This window comes from Coenobita brevimanus, chromosome 4 (genome assembly GCF_032717465.1).
Source record: "Coenobita brevimanus isolate Jiangsu-jjx chromosome 4, ASM3271746v2, whole genome shotgun sequence".
NCBI classification, from domain to species: domain Eukaryota; kingdom Metazoa; phylum Arthropoda; class Malacostraca; order Decapoda; family Coenobitidae; genus Coenobita; species Coenobita brevimanus.
Genome location: NC_136957.1, coordinates 37,165,468 through 37,177,878, shown reverse-complemented (window position 1 = coordinate 37,177,878; position 12,411 = coordinate 37,165,468). Strand labels below are relative to the sequence as shown.

General features: G+C 43.5%; 1 protein-coding gene across 2 annotated transcripts in view; it reads right to left on the bottom strand.

Moving 5' to 3' along the window:
- LOC145394762 (uncharacterized) overlaps positions 1-12,411 on the bottom strand; it is a 554,034-nt gene that overhangs the window by 79,903 nt on the left and 461,720 nt on the right. For both annotated transcript variants that reach the window (XM_080268571.1, XM_080268579.1), the window contains one exon: positions 8,758-8,914. In XM_080268571.1, coding sequence (XP_080124697.1) covers positions 8,758-8,914 — 157 coding nt within the window. The remainder of the gene's footprint in view (positions 1-8,757; positions 8,915-12,411) is intronic.

Sequence of the window (12,411 nt, the reverse complement as noted above, 5' to 3'; positions counted from 1 at the left end):
AGAGAGAGAGAGAGAGAGGACAAGTTAAGTAAAATGGGTTAAGACCAAAAACGAACAAAACAGGAAGAGAGAAAAATTTAAGAAAACTACAAAAGAATGAAAATAAAGTTACCGAATGAGAAAGAGGGGAAAAGGAAAGAAAATACACGAAACAGGTCACGCCCAAAGACGAACAGAAGCTACAACCACAGAAAAAAAAAAAAAAATCGTGTAATGAAGATGAGGAAGAAATCTACGAAGCAGTTGTGATAATGGAGCAAGAATTCACAAAATCTATAATATAAAAAAAAAAAAAGGAAAACCTCGAGAATGATGGAGGATGAGGAGGAATCACTGAGGCATGTGATATTTTGCAAAGCGAGGTGGTTCTGACGTGACTTCCCAAACGACAGGATCTCAGGTGTGTACAGGTGAGTCAGGTATGTGGGGAGTCATGTGTGTGTATAGTATGGTTGTATATTATGTAGGTGTGTGTAAGGACAGGTGTGTAGTAGAGTATTTAGGAGGATAGTATTTTTTTGTTATCTATGTTACCTTCGATTGATTTTATTCAGTACGTAATGATACGGTTAACGTCAGGTGTCTAATTAATGCCAGGTGTGTGGGTGAGGTAGGTATGTAATTAAGGTGAGAGAGAGAGAGAGAGAGAGAGAGAGAGAGAGAGAGAGAGAGAGGCGACACACACAGCATTCCATATCCCACACCACCACACCTCTCGCATACCAATAAACCCAAAGAATATCCCGAGTACAACACCTACCAACATTCCCCTATAGGTCTCGATTACATTACTACTGATACTAATTAGAGCAACTGATTATACCCTTTGCCTGTTAGCACTTCTCTCGGCTGAAGAAAATCGTCTGGTTTTCAGCTGAACAAAATCGCTGGGAATTACTAGAGTATTTATAGATCCAGGAATGTATCAACCGTCTGCCTATACCCTTTTCATTTTAACTTGACTCAGATTTCCATTCTTTTCCAATATATTTCACACAGTGGCAGAATAAGACAAAACTATAGCTTTACATCCTTTCCATAGCACTTCTTCATGACTAGCATCGCATTCTAGGGTTAATCCACTGTTACAACTCAGTGTTCAAGGCTGAGAGACGGCAATTTTAAGCCAAGACAGGGTAAAAGGAGTATACTGGGGTTACTTTACGTTGAAGACAGTCAATTCGTAATCAAATATGTCGCTTAACAACAGCCTGAACATTTTATCTACGCGTGACCTCAGGAACGAAAGGGTTAACGGAGACGGTCCTTAACCCCCTCACTGCTAGGCTTTCTCAGCTGAATAAAATGAATAGGTATTGCCGTAAATAACTAAAACGTGTTTCCTCAGCTTCAAGTAATCGTCTGGCGTCTCTGCAATAACATACTTACGAGAATGTACCTAAAGTGAAGTAAATCTTATGACGTTAGCTTATACAAATATCAAACACTTCATTCCTCGACGAAAATAAATAAATATATAACAATAAGAGTCCCGTAGATTTTCGTCTGCCACAGTGAAGCAAGCCTCCTCGTATAAGAGAGGTTACGCCCTTGTATTAATTTCACTATAACTTGCAGAAATAAGACTTGCAACACGTACCGTACATATCTTGCAATACGTAAAAATCTTTCAACATGTACAGAACTTGCAACACGTACATATCTTGCAACACGTACATATCTTGCAAGAGCCCTGTTACGTCGAGTGGGTTATCCTCAGCAAGCAGAACGAGTTAGGGGCTACTCTAGCAGGGAGGCTTCCTAGGGCTTCCCTCGCCACTACCCCAGGCAATTTGCATCCATAACTGCAGAAATAGTGTCCTTCAACCATACATACTGGTATATAAGAATAAAACCAAAAAGGTATATAGTTCTTCATATCTATAACCCAAAACCATTTACCTGGATCGAGCTTTATATATTACGATATGTCACCAATAAAAAAAAAAAAAAAAAAAATGCACTTTTCTCACACTCATTTTGTCCCTTGTAACTAGGACTGTCAGTCACACATACATACATACATACCACACACATACATACTAACATACACACACACATACATACATACAGTATATACACTCATACATAAATACAGACAGACAGACGGGCTAGTATCATCATCATCATCCTAGGATACTCCACTCCAGGATGTAAGACTCACTGCTTTCTCCACTCTGCAGCTCTAAATCTGCAACTCTATACAAACCGGTAACTCTAGACAACCTCTCTCTCTCTCTCTCTCTCTCTCTCTCTCTCTCTCTCTCTCAGCCAGCCAGTCAAAACAACTCTAACACATCATTAAAAGCACACACACACACACACACACACACACACACACACACACACACACACACACACGTTGCAAGTCGTGTACGCTAACCACCAGGCCACCGCAGCTCCAATTAGCCCTCAGATAGCGGTAATTTGGTAACTACTTAACAAGGTACCGAGGACTGCTATTGGATGAGTGGATGGTTACGTGTGACTGGCTAAAATTAACCCAATCGCAGAGCCTTCCACGGGGATCTGGATTGGATGCTCTCTCAATCTCTCTCTCTCTCTCTCTCTGGAGGTGAGCAAATCTAACGGACTGACATGGAGTGACTCACTTCCACAGACTGCTCTCATGCTTGCCTCCACACATCCCCCTCCTTCCATCCCCAATTTTCCTCCCCCTCCCACAATTTCGCTACCCCTCTCCACTGTCACCTTGCCCTCTCCTTCACCTCTCCATCCTTCCTTCCCCACGCCACCATCCCTCATTTCCAATCCTCCTTTCCTTCATCACTTCCCCTATTCCATCATCCTTCGCCCTCTCTCCCTCCCCATCCACCACCTCCCTCCTCTCCTCATCCTTCACCTTACTTCATTTCTCCCTTCCCTTCTCTTTACCCCTCTCCATTCTTCTTACTTCCTTCCTCTCCCCTCCCCCTACATCTCCCTCTTCTTTCTGCTCTCCTCCCCAACTCTCACCCTATTTACTTCACTCATCTCCCCATTCACTTCCTCCATCCCTTCCCTCTCTCCCCTCTGCCTTCCACTCCCAAGTCCTGTTCAACATCTCACCCTCCCCTCTTTACCAACTGCATCACACATACTTTCATCTCTCTTCTTCCCCTCTCCCTTCCTATCCCCTCTCTTCCTACTCTTCAGTCCTCTTCCTCCATTTCTATTCACCTTCTTTCACCGATCCTCTCTTTTCCTCCTCTTCCATCCTCTCCTTCTTCCCTTCCACTTCCTCCCCTCATCCTCTTCCTACACCTCCCTCCCTCCTTCCCCTTCCTGCATACCTCTTCCCCTTCACTTCCTCCATCCCCTCCCGTCTTCCTCCCTCTCTCCATCTTCTCCCCTCCACCACACTTCCGCCTTCTCCTTACCTCTCACCAGCTCATCACTCAGTCTCACCACATTCCTATCCCCGTCCGTCCATCTCTCTCTCTCTCTCTCTCTCTCTCTCTCTCAATCGTCTGCTGCTAGCCTAAAGAGAATAGTAGAATATTCCGTCCATCAAAGGGTTAATGGTGGAGGTATGCACTCCCAGATGTCTACATTCTCCCAGATTTCTATGTTAACTCTAAGCTTCACAAAATCGCCTGGTATTAGCTAGGACTGAATACCAGAATTGTCCCTACAATGAGAGGGTTAATTAGCAAACTTAATTACTTATTCTGTCGTTACAAATGATTTAACTCTTGATAACTCACCTGGATTTTATCACCCCCCTAATTATCTCTACTCACACCTGGCTTCACATCAGCTCATTCCTAGCCACACTGATTCCTTTACAGCCACACGCTTCAACACACACACACACACACACACACACACACACACACACACACACACACACATACCTCAATAAATTCATGCCACACCTACACATCACAAATCACAAACACATGCACACTCAATCTGTATATACACACACACACACACACACACAAACACACACACAAACGTTCTTACATACCTCAATAAATTCATGCCACACCACACATAAGTGACAGACATACATACATGCACACTCAATCAGTACACACACACACACACACAAACGTTCTTACTTACATACCTCAATAAATTCATGCCACACCACACATAAGTGACAGACATACGTACATGCACACTCAATCAGTACACACACACACACACACACACACACACACACACACACACAGAATGAAACTATTCCCCACACACATCAACACGAACAAAATCCTAAGTACTGTATTTCCACACACACACACACACACACACACACACACACACACACACACACACACACACACACACACACCTTCCTTAATTTAGCAAATCCACAAACATTCCCTAAAAACTATTATTATTATTATTACCCAAAAAATAGATATTAACCAAAGGAAGTTAACTTGCTGCAATTCCACGTCTAATACCGCTTCCCCGTGTCTGAGTCACGTTTAATACACGTTATTTTTAGAAGCGCAAAGAAAACGGGAGGCAGGCGAGAAGGGGTGAGAGGGAGGGGGGACTATGGTGATCCTTCCTTCATTCTTCCTTCTTGTTTTCCCTTATTTCCTTATGGGACAAGAAGAATGTTTTTTCTTCTTCCCTGATTCATTCTTTGTTATTTTTCCTTACTTCCTTTCTCTCTCTCTCTCTCTCTCTCTCACGCCGGCGCGCGTGGGGGAATGAGACACGGCAAGGCAAAAGAATTATACGTGTTTTTATATTAATAACATGGGAACGAGACAGACAGATTAGACAGACAGAGAAACAGACACAGATAGATAGACAGAAGGCAGATAGACATACAGGTGGAATGATAGACAGATAGGGAGTAAGGCAGATAGACAGACACAGAAAGAAAGATCGGTAGATGGGGAGTGAGCTTGGTGACATCTCTCTCTCTCTCTCTCTGACCAAAAGCCGAGCAGTGAACCATGCAACACGTAGTCAGTCATGCCTCTCTCTCTCTCTCTCTCTGCAAAATACATCTCAAGTTCCAAGACTGCGAACTTACATATTAAATCGATTATTATTATTATTATTATTATTATTATTATTACTCCAACGCGGCTCCTGTCTTTATATATTTTCTCTGCCATTTTCCCCAGCCCAACCACTCTCTCTGTAACCTTTTGATTTTTTCCTTTTTTTTTTTTTTCCTACAATGCTTTCACCACGTGCCCCTCTCTCTCTCTCTCTCTCTCTCTCTCCACGGTTCACCTCCACTTCCTCCTCTACACATTTTCTTACTTCCTCCTCACTTCCTCCTCCTAAGTTTCCACCCTCTCCCCTTCCTCCTCCTCAGTTTCCTCCCTCTCCCCCTCAGTTTCCCATCTCTCCCTCTCCTCCCCCTCAGCTTCCTCCCCCCTCCTCCTCCTCCTTGGCAGCACAAAGGAAAAAGACGTGAGAAGGAAAGAGCAAAGGAAATGTGTGTGAGGCCCATTTTACAACACAGGGTCATTACGGCGCAGAACACGTCTACAGAACACCTAATATTTCCAAGTCCCCCCTCACACACACACACACACACACACACACACACACATACACACACACACACACACACACACACAGTCGCCAATGACCTCCAATTCTGATCACCCCTTCTGCTACTGTGCACGCTACGTCCCCCCTTCTTCCCCCCTGCCCCCACACCCAGTCCAATATATAGTCTCTCACCCATGTCTACTTCTCTCCCTTTCTCCTCTATTCCTAATTCCCCCACCCATCATCATATACCATAATCATCATCATATATTATCATCATCAATCATCATTATCAATCAATTAATCATCATCATCATCCTTCTCCTCTATTCCCAATTCCCCCACCCATCATCATATCATCATCATCCCTATTTCACTCCTTCGAAGTCTAATAATTACAATGTACAATCAAAGAAAGAACTATTTACCCAACTCTCTGAAGAAAATTTACATGCGAAATACAATGAAAACCGTGTCTACTAGTGTGTACTTCAGATGGTTCGATTTTTCCCCTAAGTGTTCGGTAAAACTTTGGGAGGATATTTCTCTCTCCCTCTCTCTATCTTTCCTAAATCCTATCCTCCCCAGTCCCCACCAATCTGAAGTTCCCCTCCCCACCAGCGACCATAATTCCCTCCATCCTTGACTATTTCATAATCTGAGTTTCTATCCCCTCTAAGCTTCCCCATCTTTCAATACTGTTCTTTACTCCCGAGCGATGCAGTCTCTCCACCATTAGACTGTCTCCTTCAATCCCCACCAATTACAGGTCTCTCCCCCACCACCAACACCTCCTGCATCACCACCAATCGTAAATCTCCCCCAATCCCCAGCAATTTTAAAGCTTTCCCTCAACTCAAATCTTCTCCTCCACTCTCCACCATTTCAAAGTCCCCGATTCCCCACCGACCGATCTTCTCCCACAATCTCCATCAATTTCAAGCATCCCCATCCCCAACCACCTGCCGTAATTCCCCATCTCCAGCAATCACCACCAAAATCACCAGGTCTAAGTTTCTCCATCATTCAGTATTCTCCCTCACTCAGACAGCTTCCAAGTCGCTCCACCATCAATGTCTTCCTCAATCTCCACCATCACCAGCTGTAATTCCTTCTCTCCTCCCTCAATCACCACCAAAATTACCAGTTATCAGTTCCCCATCATTCATTTTTCTCCATCATCAGTTCCTCCACCATTAAGCAGTCTCCCTCAATCTCCACCACCACCACCACCACCAACTGTAATTCCACCTCCTCCCACCAACATTGTCACACCCCAGCACCATTCTACGCTGCAAGGGGAATACCAGTCTTAATGCCGGACAGTTTACATATCTTTCCCAGTCAGCTCTACCTTCCCTACAATGACACCTTGAATATATACATTTTTAAAGCTAACGTCAGATTATAAGGGTACATTCAAGTTAGAGGAAACTTTGATTATTCTCCATTTTATCCCTATTAGATTAAGATCTTTTTCGATGTAATTTTGGTAATAATTCTACGCCTGTTATCGCCACACTATTTCATACGTTTAAATTCTGATGATTATTCTTCTACTGCCAGACGCCTTAATCCCGTAAGGGGTGGCCACAAACACATCGCCTCCATGTCGCCCTGTCCTCCGCCATTTCATTGCCCTGCTCCCAACTCACACACCCCTCTCTCTTATACCTCTCCATTCCATCCCTCCATCTTATCCTTGGCATCCCCCTCCCTCTCCCCCTCTCCACTTCACTTACATACACTCTCCGCGTCAGTCTCTCGTTCTTTATTCTTGCTACCGTCAAATCTTCAGCTTAGGAGGCAACTTTTGAAATGGTGGGGTTAAAGACATGACCTTCCTTTATACCTTCAATAAGAGAGGGGTTTTCCTGAGCTGTTTGAAGTAATGTGGAGTAGCATATAATGGTGACATCAAGCTGAGGGAGTTAAGATACAAACACCCAAGAATACTATCACGATTTTTCCTATCTAAACCAACACACTGCCAATAACTGACGACTGAAGCATCCAACGGTAGGTTTATCCAGGTAAACGTAAAGAATAAATGATATGTGTGTGTGATTTAATAGTGCCGTATGAGATTAACCGATAAATAAAGTAAATAAAAAAATAAATGTCTTGTGTACTGACAGTATCTTAACATTAGATTTAGCAAGACAATAACTAAATAAATACACAAATAAACGTCTTTTGTATGGACAGTAACTTAACATTAGACTTAGCAAGACAAGTAAATAAACAAATAAATCGTACAAAACAAACAAGTATACAGAAATCTATGTTAACTTCCTACCACCATTTCCATTGATAAATAGGAGGCAAAAATAAAAAATATGTACCGGTACGACGCAAAACATCCACGAAGTCAGAAGTAAAACATTAAACTCTTCAAAAATGTATCCAGGAAGCGGTATTTTCGATAAACACAAACTATTTCCTCTGTACGACATTTCAAGGATGCACAGAATAAGAATAAAACTTTGGTATAAATACAACACCAACATTAACAATGAAAATAACGACAATAATGATAAACAGACAACACACTTACCTTTCGAAGCAGTCCTCACAAGATCAACAGGTAGCTGAGACGGGATTCCAAACTGCTCTCTTACATCAATAAACCAATCCTAAACCAATCCTTTCCTAGCTCTGCCAACACTAACCTTAATATTGCAAAAGCTTAGGAAGGAGCATTCAGTGCGTTTAAGTACGAAAAAATCAAGTGAAAGTGCTATTTAAGTAACGTCAACTTTACAAAAACGATTTCTGTTTCCTAAAGTCGTAAGTACAATAAAACAGAGCTAAATAACTGAAGTGTGTATACAGTAACTAAATGAACAAATACTTCTGTACAGTTCCAGTCAATAATTTCTGCCACTTCGAAACAAGAACGCGATATATCAAGTACACTGCAGCTGTTCAATTCAGCAAGTGTTTTGTAGGTTAGTGTTCATAAGGTTTTAATATGCAATGAATGTAATAATATCAACTAGGCATCAATATATTTTTGTGTTCATCTATCTGTCTATCTACCTATCTTTATCTATCCATCCATCTATGCATCTACCAATCTATCCCTTCATCTACTTATCCATCCGTCTATATATCTACCTATTTATCCATTTACAGATCTACCTATCGTTCCACCTATAAATGCCTACCTGTCCATCTACATATACCTATCTATCCATCTATATATCTACCCGTCTTCTATGTCTTATCTACCTACCTATCTATCAATCTATCTATCTGGAATGTGGTCTGGGTACCTACCTTCCTCGGCGGTGGGTGTTGGTGCATCGTTGGCGTTGAAGGGCTGGGTGGTGGCGGCGGCGGGGGGCAGCGCTCCCTCATCATCATCCTCACGTTCGAGGGGAAGATCACTGGCATCGGGAGCCGCCTCGCTGGCCTCCATCGGTTCATCAGGACGCTGTGGGGACGAAGGGACGCTTGAGTGAGTTTTAGGTATGGATTAGGTAAGTTTTAAGTAATCATTAGGTACGCTTTAGGTTAGGATATTTAGCTTAATATGTCTGCAAATCTATGTATCTATCAATCCAACTATCTATCTATCTGTCTGTCTATTTATCTAGGCAGCATAGAAACGAGGAAAACATGATGCCTTTTATTGGTGCCCTAGATGCTGTTGTCCACAGAAACTTATTATTCATAACCTGATCCCCTTCTACTTCCTACATTTTTTTGGCCAATATTAGATGCAAGGACTGAGTGGCAGGGTGAGGCATGTGTGTGTGTGTGTGGGGTGGGGGGTCATGGAAGTGTGGGGTAACAGTGTGAGATCTGGCAGCGAGTAATGTACCACCGAGAAGCATGTGGACGTGGCTGGGCAGCGTGTAGTGTGACTGCATAGGGTGACTAAGAGGTGCCAGTAAGTTATGTGGCAGTGTGAAGTGTGAGGGATGCAACAGTATCATACAAATTCCACAGTGACTTTACTAATACCCTGCAGCAGAAAATCAGTAAAAATTGCTGCAGTTCCTCCTCAAAACTCAAAATTTATTGGTCTGGTTTTAACACATGTCCCGTTTTCTCCTCAACCACGTTCCCCATTTTCTTCGTCTCACACGCACTCAGTTCCCAGGCCTCTCAAGCGGAGAAAACTCACACACAGAGAAATTTGGGAATAATTTTATGATCCTGTGTGTGTGTGTGTGTGTGTGTGTGTGTGTGTGTGAGAGAGAGAGAGAGAGAGAGAGAGAGAGAGAGAGAGAGAGAGAGAGAGAGAGAATGATACGGCCAGAGGGATGCAGTAGAGTGCTTAGAGGCCCTGGATGTAGAATCATAGGCAATTTAACTGCTTATTATTGACATTTCCCTTAGCTTTTGCCTCCGTTTGCCCTTTTTCGGTATCATAACCACCCCTATGAAACAGAAGGAAGCTTATTAATGATGATGATGATACACGATTAGACTGTGTGCTTCTGGTGAGTAATGTTAACTGAACTAAAAGAATTCCCAACCTCAATGTATGACTCACTGCATGAACAGAATCGAATTATTTTCTTTGACTCCCAAACCGCGATTGGCTAATGATCCGTGGACGTGTAAATTGAGCTGGCACACACACACACACACACACACACACACACACACACACACACACTCGAGGTAACATGAGTTTAAACATATGTTAATGTTTATGTGATATTCAAGCGTGTGTGTGTGTGTGTGTGTGTGTGTGTGTGTGTGTGTGTGTGTGTGTAAATGTGCCTATCACTGTGTGTGTTAACAGGGAAAAGCCATTACAGCCTGAATGTCAGAGGGCGTGACCTAGCAGCCAGACAATGACCCGAACTGCCCTAATTACTTTACCATCTGCGGGGGCTAGCTGAGGGAAAACAGGGCGAGGGGAAATTAAAAGGGGGAAATTCTGGGTTGTCAGGGGGAAGGGAGTAACTTTTAGGGATGTCACAAAATGCGTCAGTGTCTTCCTACCATTATGCCTACTCTCCATTCCTCTTCCCTTTTTTTCTCATATCCTACTGGAGAGGGACGCCTTCATGCGGCGGCACCAATATAATAGAGCTTCTCCGCTGCCTGTTACACAATCGTCCCTCAACTTCGTCTCAATCCCCCGTACTTAGCCTGTAGTCCATCGGGTTCACGTTCAAATAAGCCTAAAGTTAAAACTACTACTACTACAGCTTCTTCTACACTCCCAATCCCACCAACCTTTCCCAGTCTTCTGCGGAGGGAAAAGTCTACACCAATCACAAAGATCTGGGTTCAATTCCTGACGGGGGCGACATTCAAGTAGAGGCAGCATATATGTCCACACATTTGTACTCACATGTTCGCGTCCTGTCGAGGTTCCTCTATGATGTACAAAGACTTACTTTCACAAATACTGCCACTGTAACAAAACACACTTCCCAATACACATCTCACATTACACACCACAGCCTATCACTCTCATACATGCGCTTGGACCATCAGGCGGATTAATGTTTTAATTCAAGCCAATATACTCTGCACACCTCAGTTCAGTTGCAGGAAGAGAGTCACTCCTCCATCACCATAAAGCGATGTTCCTCCGTCCTACAGACCAGTTACATTCGAGACACGTATCTGAACGTATATAACAGCTTCTTGTCCACGCCGGCTGTTCCGATACATCCATACATAAGGTCCAAGCTTACCTAATATTTCAACTTTTTCACCTTTCGCTTTCCTCTGCTGGCTACTATTCCAGAAAGAGGCTTGGTACGTTTCTCTGGCCACAGATGATTCTTTTTGAAATAGTTCGTCAGGGATGGGAGTGACGGATATACCCCAAGTGTGAAGCAGCTGCAGTGAAAGTGGACAAATTATTATCTCTTACTGTACCTTACATATTCTTCCTGCAACTTCCCTCTTACATTAAAACCCCATGCTTTCACTTCCAAATCTCTCCTAACACCAAACCGCCTCTTGCTTTCACTTCCAAACCTATTAACACCAAACCAGCTCATGCTTTCACTTCGAAACCTCTCCTAACACGACACCATCCCTTGCCTTCACATCCACACCTATCCTAACACCAAACCGTCCTATGCTTTCACATCCAAACTCCTCCTAACACCAAAACACACCTAACTCCTCTCTCAACACTCCTGACACTTTACAATCTCCTCTTTCACTCTTTACCCTTCTGTCCTTCCCTCCTCCTCCTCCTCCTCTTCACTCTCCCACTCCTTCTCTCCCTCCATCCCTCACAAATCACCCCTCTCTCTCTCTCTCTCTCTCCCTTCCTCCCCCTTTCCCCCCCCCATCTGTCCCCCAACTGGCTGTATCAAATGGTCACTAACGGCAACACGACCCCATACCAATGACATCACCTCTCTCTCTCTCTCTCTCTCTAGGGTGGTAGAACAGGGGGGTCCTACAGGGCGACTAGGTGGCTCGGTTGGTTTGGTATTAACCTTATTCTGTGCCCCATATTCTTGGTCGCACTACAGACTTCGCAGTAGCCTGTCTTTGGGCAATTTATCGTACCTACTACACCTCCAGAGTCTCTTTCATAGTACACACAAAATCACTCACAAGCAAGAAGATTAAAAGGTAGAATATGCTACGTAAATCGCTGAGGAAAGGGTGCTAAGACCTTTCTGTGACATCTAGAATACGTCCCTCTGTAGTAAGTTCGAATCCCCCCACTGTCAGTGAGTTTGAAAGCTGAACTTTTCCCTGTCCGCGCCAAATAACCAAATTCACGCCACACCACCGTCTGCTAATACAATCTCCTCTCTAACCGTCTGTGTCTTGCATCTATCCCCCTCTCCTCCTAACCCCCCAGTGACTTTACTCTTTCTGGCAAACAGTAAACACAACATAGGAACACCAGAGCACACGGGAAAATGCGGAGAGTAATGAGAAGACTCGAGTAAGATGGAGAAACCTAGATAACTGTGGACGAGAATAATTACA